General features: G+C 36.6%; 1 protein-coding gene across 3 annotated transcripts in view; it reads right to left on the bottom strand.

Moving 5' to 3' along the window:
• ILRUN (inflammation and lipid regulator with UBA-like and NBR1-like domains) overlaps positions 1 to 17,360 on the bottom strand; it is a 54,282-nt gene extending 36,922 nt beyond the window's left edge. For 2 of the 3 annotated variants that reach the window (XR_015793467.1, XR_015793466.1), the window contains exon 1: positions 17,083 to 17,359. Coding sequence is in view for 1 of the 3 variants with exons in the window: in XM_088128490.1 (XP_087984616.1) it covers positions 17,083 to 17,240 (158 nt within the window). In the remaining 2 variants the exon portion in view is untranslated. Of the gene's footprint in view, positions 1 to 17,082 lie in introns of all 3 variants that reach the window. The other variant, XM_088128490.1, reaches the window with a different exon arrangement.
• Positions 17,361 to 19,699: the final 2,339 nt, after the last annotated feature.

Genomic DNA, 19,699 nt, shown 5'->3' on the forward strand with positions numbered 1-19,699 from the left:
GGCCCTGCTCATGGTCATCATGCCTTAGGCACCTCCCTATCGAATACTGCAATGTGCTCTACATAGGTGTAACGGTATGTGGGAAAGACCTTGGGAAACGGGACGAAGAAATGCTGCCTAGGGAATGGTCAGATAAGAGACAGCATAGTCTGCAGCTACATAATGGGCAGAGCAAGAGGCTCAGAAGGGACCCTCCCTAGTTTCTTGGGCTGTAAAGAAGAATTGTACTTTCAGACTTGCAAGATTCTGTTAATGTGGTTTTATAATAAAGTAGAATTAGCTTATCTGGTTCTGTTTCCTGTCTGGTCTATCTGGTAAGGCTGACAATGGAACTGCCCATTCAGCTGGTCCAGAATGCAGCAGCACAGGTAGTTATGGGTGTATCTCATTATGCCCATTGACACTGCTACTCCATGAGCTGCACTGGCTCCCAATAGGCTTCTGGGTGCAATTCAAAGTGCTGGTTATCACCTTTACAGCCGTACCTGGCATAGGACCAGATTACTTGAGGGACTGCCTTCTCCCAAGAACATCTGCCCACTCCACATACTTGCATCACCATGCTTTTTCTGTGGTTGCCCCTATTCTCTGGAACTATTCCCCACCCCCAGCAATATATGACAGCCCTCAATTCTGCTCCCCTTTAAGAAAGGCGCTAAGACCTGGCTGTCTCCCCAGGTGTTAGCGGCCAGTTGAGTGGACTCCCCTTTTGGTTGTTTGTTATGGTGCTTGGTCTCCATTTTTATACTTTGTATTTTATATTTATGCATTATATATATTTTAATGTTATATGGTTGGGAGATTGGGGGGGTATTGTTTATTTTTTGTTGTTGTACACTGCCCAGAGTCACATTGTTTGAGTTGGGTGGCCCTATAAATCTACTTAGTAAATAAATAAACTACACAGAGTATTCCAAAGGTAGATAAATCGTAGATTTGCATAAAAGCATTATGATGCTGGCAGTTTTATTTTCAAACCTTTTCTTAATGATCCTACCACAAAACATGTTTTTTTCACAGTTGTCACACACTGAGTCAACATCCTTGCTGAGCTATCACTGTGACCCCAAGATCTATTTTCTGTATACTTATAGGCAACTCAGAGTCCATCACTGTATGTATGAAGGGTCTGTGTGTCCCAGTGTAGATCATTTTTACACTTACTTAATCTGAACCACATTTGTTATTTGCTTCAGGTTTCATCTAGTTTTACCACCAAAATTGTTTAGTATTATCTGTAAACTTGGTCAGTTTACTGTTTACAAAGTCATGATCAACTCCGATTTGCTCCAAATTATGAAGCAACCAAGCAGAATACCAAACTCACATACTTGTGAAATTAGATAACAAATGGAAGTTTCTGGCTCATATAGAAAATAAAACATATTATCTGCATATAGCAGAAACTTAAATTGAGCCTCTCCTTGTTTAAACTCTTTAATGTTTTCAGAATTTCTCATGTCACAAGCAAGAAGTTCAAAAGCCAGATTAGAAAGTAAAGGAGAAAGACAGCACCATTTACATACACCATGGCATAAATTTAAGATAATCACACATGATTTAGGGGTTAAATAAAACATACCAATCCATACTACAAAATTTTGGGGAAATGTGTATGTTCTGATGCCACCCAGCATTCACAAGAGCGACAGCTGCTCCCCAGACATAGAATATACATTCTGCACAGTATATTGCACAGAATATAATGTCTCAAACATAACTCTCCAGAGGAGAGATGCTTACTTTTGTACATAGCCAAAGGAGAGCTCCCTCATAATCCCTCCCCTTCCAGGTAGAAAAGATTTTGTTATTTTGGAAACTGCAGGAAGTTCTCTGGGAAGAGACAAGCAAAAAAAGCTATATGCTGAGAAGAAAGAGAGAGTCAATAGAACAGGAGGAAGGAACCAAATACATTTTTTTTTTTGGATCAGCCAGGAATCTTTCCTACTTTCATGATTTCTTGAAGAAAAAAAGGTCAAGTGAAATTAGTAACATGGTCCTATCATAGCTATGCTAATTTCCCTTTCTGCAAAGAAATCTCATCTGTAGATTAGAAATTGGAACGATACCATTTAAAGTAAAATTCAAAAAACTGATTTGACCTTTTCCCATGTCTGACACAAACAGAAGATTCAATACTACATTTTTTAAAAACAAATTGTACACGTTACTCCCCTACCCAATATCAATGCTTGTTACAATGTTATTAACATTCTGTTTTGTCAACGACTTGTTCAATTCCTATTTAGCACAACAGCAAAAAAGTTATGGCAATTATGTCACATGCCTTAACTTAAACCTTTAAAGTGCAGAAGAGAGGAAAATTATTTTAGGTAGGAAAATATGAATCGAACACCAAATATCCGCTTGGATAAATTTAGACATAAATCAGCAAAATATTACAAATCTATGAATCTAACAGTAGGGAAACACTGATCTAAAATAAGATCTAAAGTTTGATTCAATTCTGTTAACTCAGTAAACAGAAGTTTTGAAAATATATAAGTATGAATTCTAAAGAGTCGGATTGTATGTTCAGTTATGCTAAATTCCTAACCCAACAAGAATAAACAACTTTCTTCATGTGATTTTCTTTTTCAATCATCTGCTTGGAAAATCTACTAGTAATTCTTGCATGTTTCAAATTTCTGCTTACATACTTTCCCTACCCAAGCTTTCTGCAAGAGCAGTTTATCTTTGGAAAAATATGAGTTTCCTATAAGAAAGTAATTTCAGTTTTCATTTTCTCAAATTGAGTTACATTTGCTTATACACAGGAGACCTCATGTTAAAAAAGAAACTGTCATTCAAATGAATTAATGTTAGAAACAGAAAACAAAAGATAATCAACATATCCTAACAGAAATATTCTAGACTGCCTCCTCATTGGAAAATGAATACCTGAAAACAAGGAATAAAATAAAACGAAATTAAGACTCCTATAATGCTATAAGCATACTTATTGTAGTGTATATACCAACATTTGTAATTTAAATTAATTAGTACGAAGCTAATTATTTTATTAGCAATATTACATAAACCAACAGAAGACAAAAGAAAAACAGAGAAAGTCTGTTTTTATTAAACAACACAGTAACAAAATATGGAAAGTTTTTAGGGTTCTGGTGAGATTTCAGCAGCAGTCAGACATGTTTTGCTTCTGTAGATCACTGAAACAAACTCTGGACTTTGTCCAATATTTGAGAACAAAAATAGCTGGATACTTAATAAATTATTGAAATGCTCTTTTATGAATAAGTTTCTCATTGTACTGAAGACCTTTTTAAATCAGACTCCTTAATATAATCTGGAAAGTACATAATAAGGGACTCCTCTTCCTGTCAATAATCAGATCAGGTTTTCTAAAAGATTTCACAACACATTTGAGAAACTTCACAATAAAAGGCAAAGGTTTTTCAAATGAACAAAAGGGAGGAACTGGAATGTGACAGACTGTTTCAATATATATGTGGAAATTTTCTGGGAAGGCTAACACTTCAAACATAAACGCTTCTGGAAACAGAACTGATTTTTTTTCTCTTGTTCTAGAATATCTACTATATATAAATTGTACCAATAACACTGAGATTTTAAGTAATGTGGCTTCGTCCTGGAGGAACTTCATTAGATTAGATTAGATTAGATTAGATTAGATTAGATTAGATTAGATTAGATTAGATTAGATCTATCTATCTATCTATCTATCTATCTATCTATCTATCTATCTATCTATCTATCTATCTATCAACAGACTTCTGCAATTTTCCAGCTGACACACACTGTTCTCAGCAGCATCTAGTCTTGTATTTGCAGTTAACAGTTTGAATATCTATTATAGCTCTATTTATATCTGGAAGATATGGGACATAGCAGTGCAACTTTTCTGGTGCTATTCAAGCAATCAAGAAACAGGTCCTTCTCTGATAGCAAAATTGAAGAAAATCACTTGTTACTGGTACCAGTAGCATTTCAGGGTTATCAGAATAATAAAAATATAGGGAGTAGCACAATATGTCAATGCCCATCCATGGTATCATCCTGACAGAAATCAAATTAATGTTAATACCAGTTAATACTGCCATAACCACAATATCACAGCTGAAAAGATTCTATTCCACACCTCTATATAATGTTCTTAACAGAAGCATATGGGACAAATTGTTCAGCATTTCTTAATATTCCAACAGAAGCATACTAGGAGAAATACCTTCTCAAATATCAAGTCCAAACATTTTTGTACTTGAATGTCATCACTAATACCTTGAACCTAATTACCCATTCATAAGACAGCTAGTGTGATCTAGTGGTAAAGGTGCTTGACTAGGAGCAGAGGGTCCACTGTCAGCCATGGAAGCCTGCTAGGTAACATTGGGCCAGTCTCTCTCTCAGCCCAACCTATCTCACTGTGCTGTTGTTGTGAAGAAAAGTATCAGGAGAAGTACTGTATGTGTTGCCTTGAAGTCCTCTCCAAAAAGTAGGCTATAAATCTTATAAATAAATAAATGAATATTTATAGAAGCATAACTTGAGGAACAGAAGAATCAAAAGCACTTAAATGGAACACTTTGACTGTAGGCTAAGTAGGAAAATAAAAAAAACATCCTGCAAGCAATGGCAATCCTCCTCAGTATTGTTGCCCAAGAAACTTCATGAACATGTCCATGAAGTCATCACATGTATACCTCAGCTCAGAGACTTTACCTTTATGGTGTAAAATGTAATCAGACTGCAATGGCAGTTTCTTATCTCCCGCGTTATAAACTTTTGAATAGCAATCAAGGAATAATTTAAATAATCTCTATCCAAAGGGCTATTACCTAGCAGAGAACATTCATTTAATGCCTTCTCTATCATTCTAGACACTCTGTTCTCAACCAAATATAGGTACAGTTCTTCCTCCCGCCCCCCATTCGTTTAATCAATCTCTCTGCTCTGTTGGGGAGGGGGCAAGCAATCTCTGTAGACAATCTCTCCTTTGCCTGGCCCATTTTTTTTCTCCCCACTTACAGGAGAGTAAGCAGGCACACAATGGGGAATACATATCAAAAGGAACGTGGTGGCGCAGCCCTGAGCATGCTCGTGGTTGGGAGCTGCAAGCTTGCTATGCAACTGCCTGGTGTACTCCCCATTGTGTGTCTGCTTACTCTCTTGTAAATCCCCTTGTCTCCAATCTCTCCTCTAGTCAAGTTGGGGGGGCGGGGAACAATAGGTCAGGCATAGGACAACCAGTACTGATGGCAATCACATGACTGAGGGACGCTGCAAAGGTCATAAAAGTTGGCATTGGGTGTAAAGTTATTTTTCCAGCACTGTTGTAACTTCAAACAGTCACTGAATAAGGCGGTCAGTAAGTGAGGTCTACCTGTAGTTCTACTTCAACTCTTACCTCAAAATTCTGGAGATTATCTCCAATCCCCCCTCCATTATACAGTGGTGATCGCTTCCAGATCCCTGCTTCTCATGAAGGCAGTATAATATTCACCTTGAGCCATTAAGGGGATGGCTCTTTCTGCAGCCCTCAAAAGTAGTGACTGGCTAGTTCTGCTTTTATTCTGAGTTGAGCACACGTATGTGTAAGTGAATCCTGTACTGAATGCAACAGTGAATAACTATAACCAGACCACCAATGCTTATACTTGTTATTAATCTCTTTTTAAACATTATGTGAAAAATATTATTATTTTTAGGTTGCAAAATAATAAAATTAGATGCCATGGCAGTCAATCATCTAGGCACTGAACTGCATTAAACTTCTATGAAGCACCAAGTATTTTCTGAGAAAAAGAGGATTATATTCTAAACTGCTGGGTCAATCAAATGCTGAGGGATAGATGCATGTTCACCAAAAGCTATCAAGTGAAGATAAATACTTTACAGTACCAGTCACTTGTTGTTTCTCTCTTTATTAGGTGGTCTAAGAGGATAATAGATACATCAATATACAAAGTGAGATTTATACTAACTTACAGATAGTCTTCACTTAACGACAATAGGGACCTGAAAATTGGTCATTAAGCTTGGTGGTCATTAAGCGAGTCACCACATGACCAGACCCAATTTTATTACCATTTTATGAGAGTCATTAAGCAAGTCACCACAATCGTTATGCAAATCATATGATCGTTAAGCAAATCACATGGTTGTTAAACGAATCCAGTTCCTCCAATGGATTTTTTTTGCCAGAATTCACTTAACGCCCACAATTCACTTAATGACCACAGTGATTTGTTTAATGACCATCATAAAAAAGGTTGCAAATCATGATCATGTGACTCCGGGGGTAGTGTGACGGTTTGCAAAGGTCATAAGTGAGAGTACAGGTTGTAAAGCATTTTTCCAAGGCCATCATAACTTTGAACCGTCATTAACAGTCGTTAAGAGAGGACTACCTGTGCAATCAGATGAATGAAGCAATAGCTGTTAAAAACAGCCAGTTAATCTGCTTCACTTAAATATATTGCTTCAATTCTGAAAAACAGGCAAAATTGATAATAAGTAAAAACAATGAAGGCCACAGCATTACGGTTCAGAATGCTTCTCCAGCAATCTCCTGCCATCCTGCTTCAATCTGTTAAAATCCAGAACTTATATGATGTGTGCAAAGTGCATAAATACTAAGAAAATTGCATATTTATACAGAAATGACTGCTACACAAGATACGTAGAGAAACATTTTTTAAATTGCTTCTTCAAATTAAAGAAAAAAACACAGCTTGCAATGTCATTATTTTCAATCTTGTAAATATACTTCAAAGGGGAAAGGGCTATTTATGCATCAAGGCTGATTGCCAATTCTCTTCCCCTCCATGTGTCGTATTTCATCACCCAGCACTGCCACTTGGAATGGTTTCACCGTCTGTTCCAGCTAATATCTAACTGAGGGCAAAACAAATTGAAAAGCAAACTTGCTATCTTTTCCTCTATTTTAAGCATTTTTCCTAAACCCAAGTGCAGTGAAAACAAAATTAAGATACTTGTTTTAATCATACAATTTGTTCAGTAAAAAGTTGATGACAAACTGGAGAGATAATAGATTAGAGAAAGGAGGATGAAAAAACACGAGCAGAGTCAGGATGACAAAGCAAATATTTGACTGAAGTTCAACTGAACAAGTGCTCTTTGCCACAAAGCTGTACAAAAAAACCCAACTACAGTGTAACATATGCTGCAGCAAAACACAGACATTTAAGGATATGAGATTGTGAAAGAACCAGCAACAAATCAGACTTCAACATTGCAATCTATTTCAGCAAGTCTCCTTGGTATATATTTAAATCTTAGCATGTTAAACTCTAGGAAATAATAACCTAAGAAGGTATCCTTCATCTCCTTGAATTATATTTAAATGGGAATATAAATGGCAATATTGCTATAAAAAAATCTCTAGCTGGGAAAAGGTTTATGGATGTATGCATAAGACGGTATGTCTTTATGAACATATTTATAACCTCAAATATACACAAAGCAACTTATTTGTCTGTAAGGCCTTTTCACAACTTCTGCTGGAGAAAAATAAGAACATGAGCTGATAATTAAAAAGGTTCTGTGAAATTAATGAAGTCCTGTGAAAGGGGAAACACAGATTTTTCCTTCTATTTGAAGGGCCTTATACAGATGAAGTTTTTTTCAAATTACTGAGTTCAAATGTACAACGCTGACTACTATAGACTAAGTCTTTCTATACAGACTACTTATAAAAGATGCCAGGCCCAAATAGCTTTCGGAATAATACTGACAGCACAAAACAATATAACTGAATATATAATCACATTATATATGATATAAATGTATTTTTCTCTTAATTGGAATTCTGTAAATATAGCTTTCAGATTATAGAAAGCCACAGAGATAACCTTAGAGAAACTATGCAGCAACAATTACAAAAATATGCTTTAAGTCAGACTTCCGGTGAAGATTCATGGCAAACTAGACATCCCTGAAGAAGCGGGGATGGTATTGTGGTGAAGATTGGTGGACAGACAGTGAATTCTGGCCGGCAAAGTCTCTCTGGAAAAAGAAGAGATCACGAGATTGCCCACTTGCATTCTGGACAGCTGCTCCTCATGAGTCAACTGCAGGAACTGAGGTTTTTATGACTGGCTCATGAGTTGAGTAGCTGGAAGTCAAGGGATTTCAATCAAGCTTACAGCTGTAATGCATCCTATGTGGACATAAGGTTTGCCACTTTTCTTAATCACTTTCGGAAATTGCTTCTTAACTGCTTTTTAGCTATTAGGAACCTTTGGAACAACAGGTTTTATAGCACTGGGTAAGTTTCCTTCAATCCTTAGCAAAAGAAGTTTCAATACAAGTTTAAGGACTTAAAAAAATCTTTTTTTGGAGTAAACAGCAAAAAGGTGATTAGCATGTCAATTCTGGAAAGTTACAAATGGACTAAGGGCCCAGATGGATTTGAAATAAGACTCTGAAATTAATTATAAGAATTCTTCCTTGGGAAAATGCTGTTGTTTTGAATTCTTGAAAAAAAACATGATAAGATGGGACTTTGAAGGTTGGACACTAGAGGGAACCAGAAGGAACTAAAGATTACAATTAAAGGAGAAGAATACTTATATTTGACTTACTAATACAGAATGGAGCAAAATACTTTAACATTGGATGTATTGAATGATATTTGTGAACAATGGACCCAGAAGTTAACTTTAAGAGTCTCTGCCGTTATACATAGACTGTGTTTAAAAGATGCTATGGAAGAGGAACAAGAGTTGAAAGTGGATTTAAAAATGACAAGAATGATATGGAAAAAGATACTATACTGGATATACAAATAAAACCAGTTGGTGTCTTAATACGTAAAAGGGATATACAAATAACAAACCAAGAGAGTGACCTGGATAACTTTCCTATATTAGATTTACAAAAGAAACTTTTTAGAATTTTGAAGGAGTTTGTGAGAAGGGACAAAGAAAAAATGAAAAGAAATCAAGTTCTAGGACATTATTTGAAGGGATTAAAGATCAAGATTGTTAAAAGTAAAAGGAAGGAATGTAAAGTTGGTTATTTGATCAAAGTTAAAATAGATATGCTGTTATCTCGGTAACCCTGAATGGACTCTGAAGTTGCTGAACGAGGCAGTCAGTAAGTGAAGTCTACCTGTATTGCTGTTCAAATACCATGCTAAAGCTATGCCATGAAATGTCTTGTAGTTTGGGGCTAGTTTCGTAGTGGCAATAAATGAACCCATCCATTTGGTTTATAAGCTATCTCCTTTTTCTTTTGGAAGCCTCAAGACCAACCAAAGACAGCGAAAGAACTGAAAATTTATTAAATTACTATAAGAGGTTCTAATACTAAATCCTAAAAAATACTGAAAGGAATTAGAGTACATAGATGTTTCTTATGATTAATTGAACAAATCCAATCTAAAGCTAGCTCACTCAAAATAGAATTATTGTTACCAAGTAAGACTAAAGAAGACTAATTTCCATCCTCATGATACATACCATACTATCAGAAGCCACTTCTATTTTTTAAATTATTTGGACCCTGAAATTTCAATGGAACCCAGTCATGTCAAACATCATTCTTAGCTCTCACGATTTTTCAAACACCTTCAGACTGATCCTATTGTTGTCAACAGACATTTTTATTTTAATAGACTCCTCTCCAAAATGAGCCAAAAATTAATGAATACCACGTTATGCTCTCTTTGTCCTAAATATTTCTTATAAGCAATGACACATTATTTGCTTGTGGGAACTTGCTGGTAACAGCCTTCCAATCAAGGTAGACAGGCTAAAAAGAAAATTGCACATATAAGAAGAGGGTAAGTAGCATAAAAATGGGAGAGCAGGTCATTTTTTGAGATTACATATTTTTTCCATAATATAAAGAGTAATTTATACAAAATAAGCAAATGCATGAAAAATTATTTAAATAAGCAGCAGAAATTATACTATGTAAATAATATATTTTTTATACTTCAGAGTGTACAACTCTATCACTCTATCTCCATGAAATCGCAGGGTTGTTCCACTTTAATACCATCACTGTATAAATTCTACTGAAAGGAAAAAGATGGGAGAAGAGATTAATCACCATCCGGATTCAGGAGGTAATAAATTTCTTCTTACAAGAAAGCCCATCTACTCTAAAGGACAGAGTAATCATTCCTAAAGAATCTGACCCTGGGCCCATTGCACTGTAATAACTATTTGTGAATCTCAAAATGCTGAAGAAAATTATTGCTGTAAAACTTTAGTGCACATGTGGTTCTTGCCTAAAAACTTGTTGGCTGCCTCTCATGGATAACCTATGTCAGGAGAAGACAAGGAGGAGTACAGCTCTGCTAATTCTTCTTGATCACTCAGTGACTTTCAATACCAGTGACCACTGTATCATTCTGGACAGGCTCTCAAAATAGACACCATATGATTTTGCTAGTACTGCTCTAACTTAAGAGAGCTGATTCCAACACTTAACCCTGGAGGACTTCTGCTTCATTCCTTGGCATTGTACATTGGCATGTACAGTAGAGGTCTGGCAGAATCCCATTTTACCTTGTAAGCTTTTCAGTATCTACATGAAACCACCAAATAAAGTCACCAAACGTTTAAGATAGAGATGTCAACTGCATTATCAATGAAACTTAATCTCTGCTTTACATCAAATTGAGGTAAAGTGACAATTACTAGGTGATAGCAATAAACCTGATTAAGTCCAAAACCTGAAACCCTATTCTTACATAATAAAAGGTAGAGATAGTGGATAACTCCAATGGAATTCATAATTTGTTCTGAGGGGATTAGAATTTATGCTTATGAAGATGGCTTGGAACCTAGATACTGTGGTTTACTGTAAATCTCATGGAAATTTAAGCACAGTATAAAAACATTTTGGATAACTCTAATGTACCCACTCCTCGTTTAGCAACTACATTGGTTAGTGACCATTTGCAAATATGACAGTAATAAATGGTAATTAAAAATTCATTTTCCGACCAACACATGCACTGATGACCAATTTCATGCACCTGACAACAATGCATGGAGTGAGAGTAACACTGGCACAGTTGTACGAGAAAATTTTATCTGAATGAGATGGCAGCAACCAGTGATCTTCTCTCTGTCACATGTTCACTTAGTAACCATTTCACTTAATGACCTGGTCTTTGGAATGGAACTTGGTTGCTAAACAAGGAGTGGGTGTAGTTACAGTATCAGTCAAAATATATATTATGGTGATACTTTAATAGCAATAACAAATAACTTACTTCTCTTAAATAATCTTATTCAATCAAGCTACTGACTGAGCTACTCAGTCAACTCCTGGGTAAGAAAAAAAATGTATAGCTATTGGGGCACAAAACTGATGACAATACAATCAGCCACTTTCAAAAGAATTATGGATTACAGGTAGTCCTCAGTTAACAACCACAATTGGGATTGGCAACTCTGTTGCTGAATGACATGGTAATTAAGTGAAACATCACGTGACTGTGCCAGACTTATGTCAGTTCTGCTGCAGTTGTTAAGCACGACATCATATGACTGTGACTTGTGACTTACTGCTGGCTTCTCCATTGACTTTGCTTGTCGGAAGCTGACTGTGAAGCTCACAGATGCCGATTGTGCTGCAACCATCATAAATGCATGCCAGTTGCAAAGCACCCGAATTGTGATCACGTGACCATGCGGACACTGCGACTATCATAAGTTTGAGGACCGGTCATAAAACTACTTTTCCAGCCCTATCGTAAGTTCAAATGATTGCTAAACTGGGCAGTCATTAACTGAGGACTACCTGCATTTTTTTATGTCAACATGAATATAAGACCAATGCTAGTTCATCAGTTCTTCCTGAATGTTCTTTCACACAGTTAGTTTAAGCATACTTTCCTAATGTAGAACATTTTAAGTTGCACCATCAAATCCTGTTTTTAATTACTTTCACATTTTTGCCATCACCATGATTGGTCAGATGTTCCAGATTTCTATTATGCTAATACACCATTATACACCTGAATGAAAAGGATTTTTTATATATTTACACTGTTATGCATTTCAAATTTAAATTCTATCCGGAAAATTCTATGTAAATGAAGACACAACCATTTAAAGATAAGAATGTTAGCATTTTTGGTTGAATCAAGAATGGATTTTATGATGACACATCAGTCAGTTTTACCTAAATGTAGTTAAGACAGTTGTCTTTCTGCTTGTCTTCAGACATAATCCTCTGAACACAAAGTTTATGTTGATAAGCTAAACAATGGTTTTAAGAGCAGAAAAAAACGTATATTATATCTCTTCCCATCCCCTCCTCCCCAGCCTTTTATGGTCTCTTAAGTTTCTTCTAAGACTTCTGAGGAGTTCTAGAATGTAAATAGCAGAGAAACTGCTCAAAATCTAGCCTAAATGGAAGTGTCCCTTCTATAACTAATTCATTCATCCCACCATAATTCTGGTATTCAAGGCTGAGGAAGGGGCACAGAAACTTATGAGATCAGCCTACTGAATATGCAAGCTTCAGACAAAATATGTCTGAACAGAACTTATTATCTGTTCTGTTCCAAATTAGTAAGAATACAAGGTCTTATAGACCCAACACTTTTGGATGAGACCAGGTTGGGAATTTGTTTTTACTTGATAAGTGCAAGTAAGGTTAATGAAAGCCATAACTTACAAAGTCACTTTAAATCATTCACAATCTGGCTTATAACTGATATTTCATCAGGTATTCAGATGTTTTATATAAAGCAGCAACAACGACCATGATTTAAGTCTACATATCCTACTTACTCAGGACAACTGAAACTAGCAAGTCTTACTTCCAAGTAAACACAAACATGATTGCACTGCTCAGTGTTTTATCTGCATAAGAACATAGAGAATTATGAGATCATCACCCTCAACGGTTGTAAAATCATTACTCCGCTTTAGTGATTCTGAAAAAAGTACAACTTTAGCAAAGAAAGGTGATGCAGCAACGAAGTTAGATGAAAGTGACATAAATTATATCAATTGAGGAGAAAAATAGTAAATCAAACTGGATAAAATCATCTGAATCTGAAAATACCCCCTGTTAATAAAGCCAAATGAATCTGGAAAAACTCATACATCAAGGAAGAGGAATCTGTGGCACTCTGTATGTTGATGAACTACCATATTCCGAATCTCTCACCATTGATCATGCTAGCTAGGGATCCTAAGAATTCAGGAACATCTGAAGGACCACTTGGTTCCTCATCTCTGCTATATATGGTTAGTATCAACAGTGACTATTCAGATCAATTATGGAAGTTTATGGAAGTTTCATATAGAAAAAGAAGTAGACTAATGTGAACAGTGGCGCTCTCTCTCTCTCTCTCTCTCTCTCTCTCTCTATATATATATATATATATAAAAAACAGAAGAAAGGTATATTTGTGTGTTGGTGCCAAAAGAAAGTTAGCACATTAGGAAAGATAGCATTTATTCCTTCCCCTCATCCAACAGGTGACACAATGTTCTAAACAATGATAAAATACAGTAAGTATGAATGATATGGCTGTATAAAATTTTTGAAAGAGGTGCTTTATATTGCAAGGGAGTACATACAAAGTTCTTCCCTTTGAATCACTAAAGCAACCGTGTCATTTTCCAAACTCCTGGCTGCCTCTACGTGTGTATATGTGTACAGCCACTTTTCTTTGATAGGAAAAAGCAAAACAAAGCAACTGTGCGTGGATATTATACATGGAGATACAGTAGTTGGGAATAGTGAGCAGAACAGCTATGTGAGATATTGTAAAGACAAGGCTGCTTTAATTATTCAAAAATAGGTATTCTGTATGCACTCCTGCACGTTGCAAAGTATATTTTTCAGATGATTTGCAGAGCCTTAATGAATAAAATATAATTGAAAGCTGATGCAGTAAAAAAAAAAAAAAATCACAGAAGCACGCACTAATTTAAAGCTAGGAGCAAAACTGGGAGCACAGACACCCATGACTATGCACACCATGTAAGTCCAAACATTAGAACTGCTGCACAAACATCTACCTCTGTTCTATTCTTTCACACCAGAACATAGCTAGGTATCATAACATACCTGACCATAGACTTGAAGGTATGCTACAGTACTAGAACCAAGCTTTGATGTTGCTATTTTTATCAACTAATTCTATTTTTATCAACTAACAGTTCTTCAAGTGAAGAACTCCAGGAAGAGATAAGATTATAATAAACACAGTAAGAAGGAAAATATGACACTTGTTAAAATGGAGAAGTTAACACTGAAGCCACGTTCATTCACTCGTGTATACTAGGAATATTTATTTAAAAGGTACTGCATAGTCTACTTGAAACTTATATGGCATAGTGCACCATTCCTTTTCCAAGAACAGAAAGAAATGTTTGTATATAAAGTTTGAACATATTCAAACATCTATTAAATGTGTTCAAAATTTGGTAAGAGGAATATCAACACTGGATGCTTCTCTTCACTGGTTGCTAAGTATTTTAATATTCCCCCAAACACCAGGGGGAAAGGTGATACAAAACAGAAGAGTAAATACAGCCTAGGTAATGAAATGTAGATGAGAAGATTACTCTATGCTAAATAAATGTTTAAATAAATAAATAAAATGTCCAAGGAGTTTAATATCCCCTCTCTTGGTGCATTACTTTCCCCCGCTGCATTATTAATGCATATGAAGTCACCTGATTTATTTAAAATATAAATGCAGCCAAAATATTAAATGCTTGTTTTTTCATATATATGATCATGTTATTCTGTCATCAAAACTCTTTGCAATATATCCTCACTCAGAAGTGGCCACACATTACCAACAGACACAGTACAGAATCCATATTTATACACTTAAATATTGAAACAGATTCTGAAAGACACCATACATTATGCTGCAACAATTCTCTATTTACTACATGTTGGTGCAATAGATCTACGGAAATTCCCAATGTTATGGCATTTTTTATGGGGTTTATGAATTTTGAACCATGTGGGATAACAAGGCCTTGTGAAATCTAGATTCAAGACTCTGGCTCAAAAGCTGATTGGATAACCTTGCACAAAGCTATCACACAGATGAGCTAGCACCCTTCTTTCTGCAATGTACTACTTAAGAGTGCAAGTTGGGGAGATGTCACATGACAATGTAGCTTAGATGTTAAGGTTAAACATTTCCAGCATATATTTCTCCCTTGCTTTTCACATGTAGAAATCCTCTTTTAAAGGAACACCATGCAGACATGTGAGTTCTAACCTGTACTTTAAAGCGGTACATTCCAGTTATGTTTACCACCTCTGCCATATGTCACAACTAAACTCAAATTTCAGTTCAACTATACCACCATATATTTGTTGTCAGCACTAAGGTAGGAATTTCCAGTAAACCAACTCAAGATCTTTGGAAAAAATATACAATAAAATTCACTAAGGAATTGCTATTGATCAGATTAAAAAACCTTTTTACAGCCCAGTTCTAATAATGCTGCTCTACAAGTAAGTCTCCTTAATTTCAAATTGACTTATTTCCAAGGAAGCTTGAACTGGGACCAAAACAATTTTTGTTTACTTATTTCACTATGCTGCTTGAACTCTAGTTCTTTGTGAAATAAAGGGAAGACTTGCTTGACATGTGCTCAACTCCAAGTAACTACATAATTACATGCATGTTGTTTTCTCAATAATGATATGGACTGGTTTGCCATTACTTTCTGATGGTATATTTTTTCCAACTTCCCATTCTAATCAACATCCCTGGGATATCCTGGCAGACTCCCATCAAAATACTAAGGTCTCACCATCCATGTTTGTTTTGTTTTTTTGAGATCAGTCAAGATCACCACCTGCAGCCAAATATCTACAGTATGTGATTGCTAAGTTGACACTAAATTGATGGCACATAATCAATCACTGATTGTAACAGTTTGCAGATATATGATTTGTATAAAAGTCAAATAACATTATATATGAGGGAGAGACAGTAGAAATTTGACCAAGAATATAAGAGAAAGTTCACATGTTGAAAACATGCCCTGACTTTACACCATCTCTATTCACAAACACTACGCATAGCTTCTTAAAATGTCTGTTTACAAACCTGTAGACTAGAAGCTCTGTAATAAACAGGTGGTTATTAAAACCGATCAAAAGTTTCGAGAATGTGGCTTGCACAGATATAATCAGCCAAAACTATAGGCAATTTCTTTTATCACTAATGGTAACTGTGATTTCATTGACAAAAAAAAAAAAGGCTTGGATCAGGGTGCAAGCCTTACTTCTTCAATGATTCATTATACTGCTGGGGGCAATACAAAGGGAAAGCAAAAACATACACAAAGATTCTATAAGCAGAAGAAATCAAAATATGATTAACTCCAAATCTAAAAGAAAAGAAATGGGCCACATTAGAGGAAGGAGCACACAGAACAGCATGTTATATTTTCTAAACTGAAACATTATAAGGCAATAAAAGATTACATTCACTATACTATGAATGTATCTTCTGGTCAAATAAAAAAGAATTAGTATTAAGAAAAAAATCCTACACAGAAACCATAAATCACATTTTATCAAAATACCACTACAGCCTGTATAGATTTTAAAAAAATTTTTTAAAGGTTGAAGAATGTTGTCTTTGGGTTGAGTAATAGACGATAAAAACAACCCGCAATGTGATGGAGCCAGTTACCAGGAACAGACTTTAAAATGTGTAGAACAAAAACCGGGACTTGAACCCAATAGGAAGCCTGATCAGACATGAAAGAAGGCCTCACACGACGCCTTTACAGATAAGGTGACTGCACCTGTATGACTTGTCCTGCAAGTGAAGAAGCGTCACATCAAGGTTGTTTACATCTGACAGAGCTGCTCCACCTGACATTACTCCTCACCCACAGGGTAAGTCCGTGGACAAATCCTCGACCGCGCTCCTTTAGCGGGATAACTTCCCTAGCCCGAGTGAGGGGCTCGGACGAACAAGTTGGGCCTGGCAAAGTGAGTTTCCCACCTCTTCGCTCAGCCCACCCAAGAAAGCACGTCGGGGCAACCGCCCTCCCCACTTCTCCAACTACCCGTCGCTGGTCCCATCCCGTCCCACTCCTCCCAGCGGTGTACCAGTTCGTCATGTCCAGGAAGAAGGCGCAGCCAGCCGGGCTGAGCTGAAAGCCAAGGAGCCGCTGAAATTCGCCAATGAGTACGTCCTTATCGGTGGTTCCCAGACAGCTGAACTTCTGCATCAGCTCGGCGTCCAGATCCACGTCCATCCCTTCCATGGCGGCGCGACCCCTTCTTCCCGCGCCAGCCCGGCCCCTTCCACTAGGCCCCGGGCTGCCCGTGAGCCGCCACTGCCGCCTGCTCAAAGCTGCATGGGGGGGGAGGGAGAACGAGCGAGCGAACAGCACGCAAAGCACGCCGACGCCGTGGCGTAGCGTCAGCACGTACCATGATTTCACAAACGTGGTGACGTCAGTCTCGAGGGATCAAAATACAAACATCTCAATGTAGTAAGAGCAAAGAGGTTAGGCGAGCTGATTTTAGAGCGAATTTTTTTCACGCTGGGCCTCAGTTGGTGACAAACCCTGGCTGAAGTTCTATGGGCTCGGAAGCTGTGTAGAGTTGGGCTTAGTTAGGACGGAAGACTGGCCGGGAATACTAGGGCTGTAGACTGGGCGAAGTTCAAACGGTTCCTTGGGAAGGGACAGTGACAAACTACTTCCCTTTTGCTGCCGAGAAAACCCGACAGTTAGGTTCACGAAATCCCCAGGAACTGAGTTCTGCTCAAGAGAGACTTTACTTTTTTAAACATTTGAGCTACAGTAGTAACCTTAGGTCGCACTGAGCCTGCCTGTGGTTGCTCGGGGACTTTCCCGGAGTCCAGTGGGATTTCTAGCTTCCGTGTGTGAATGAAGGTCATTAGAAATACTTGTGGTTCTACTGTATTTTGTGTTGCGTCCTGTTTTTTTCTCTGTTTGGACAGGAAGGACATTTAGCTCAGTGAATCAGAGTCAGGTGCAAATAAGAGGGCAATTAGCAGTTCATTCAGTTATCAATTACACTTCCTGAATCATATTTTATATCCTACAAGTGTGAGAGAATTTCTATAAATCAGGGATTCAAACACATAACTCTTAGGCCATCACCATAGTTCTTACTTGCAAAGTACATTATAGGCTACTGGAGCCCATCTCTCAATTAACCCCACCTTTTCTATTTTGCCTGAACCTGGAAGGGAACACTTGCTTCTGGCCTTTGGACGCAGAGATGGAAGCCTAACAAACAACAAAATTTGTTTCATTGTTATGGTCTCTTTCTTCCTCCCCCTCCCTCTTCTGACTGAGCCACTGGATAGGTCAACATTTAAAAAGAATGGGATACATGGTTACCACAAAGATGGCTGAGAAACTGGTTCAGATAACTGCACCTTATGAAATCAGTTGCATCTTGTATTTCATGGCAGACATGGCTGATACAAAAAAGCTGAATGGAAACCTCATTATAGACAAATGAATACTCATGTTTTGTAGTTGAGAAACATGAGACCATAACATAAAAAAAAGTTACCAATCTTTTATCATTAAGTTTTAATTTTATTTTCTATAAAGTACAGTATGAGAGTAACCATTGCTAATGTACAGCAAACCATCTAGAAAACCTACTTGTACATCTGTTTTACTGCACACTCAAATTTGTTTATTAGTCATTAATAAGGCTGTTCTTTTTTTTTCACAGTGAAATTCCTAACTGTGACATAGAAAAATAAAATAAGTACATGTTTAGAGCTTATGGTAATTGATACAGTTTAAACTGAAATAAGTTCCATTAAATTTAGTGAGGCTTCTTATTCCTAAGTAATGGTGCATAAATATTTACAAGAGTCCAGTAATTGGTTTATTATAATCTGGGTTTGCCAAACAGGCCAGTTTGAACTGATCACACAAAGCAAATTAACATTTTCACTTAAAAAAAAAAAACAAGGATTGGCAGTGCATGTAATTATTTATAAATAAATGCAAAGTAAAAAAACCCAAAGTATAAATATAAACATATAAATGATTAAATATTTTGTTTGTTATATAAATCATTGTGCTGAACAATTGTGGAAGTTCATATTTGAAGTATGAATAAGCTCTCACTCAGTTTTAATGATAAAGTGTAATTTGCTATATTTATTACTGTTACATATGACTAATATCTGTAAGCCACCTAGAGTTCACTGGAATTGAAGCGGTGGATAAATTATATAAAGAAACATATGCCAAGTTAAGTATTCCAAATTAATTCATCTGATTCATTGTTAAGCAGTTAAATTGCTAACACTAAATAGTAGCTACATGACTAGTAACAAAAAGTAATTCATTCCAAGTAAACAATTTTATATACAAGGTAAGTGCATCACTATTTGCATTATTATTTGACTAAAATGCTAAATAAGTATATATTTGTATCCCATATATTAGATTCCACTAGACTCTGGGTGGCTTACAAAATCTAATGCAAAGTTGAAACAATTAAAAATATAAACAAAATAAGACAACCCAAACTAAAACAACCACTATACTGTAAAACATAACATGACAATAACCTCCCCCAACACATTTACCCTACACCAGGGACCAAACCAAGTTTTAAAGCTTTTCAGAACCCCAGAAGAATGGGCATCATCTGTATTTCTGGAGGGATGCTGTTCCAGAGGGTGGTGACTGTGATAGAAAAGGCACACTTCCTAAGTCCC

Source organism: Python bivittatus, unplaced genomic scaffold (assembly GCF_059951505.1).
Source record: "Python bivittatus isolate LINGU-HERP-01145 unplaced genomic scaffold, Pbiv_v1 ctg000700_np1212, whole genome shotgun sequence".
Classification (NCBI taxonomy): Eukaryota; Metazoa; Chordata; class Lepidosauria; order Squamata; family Pythonidae; genus Python; species Python bivittatus.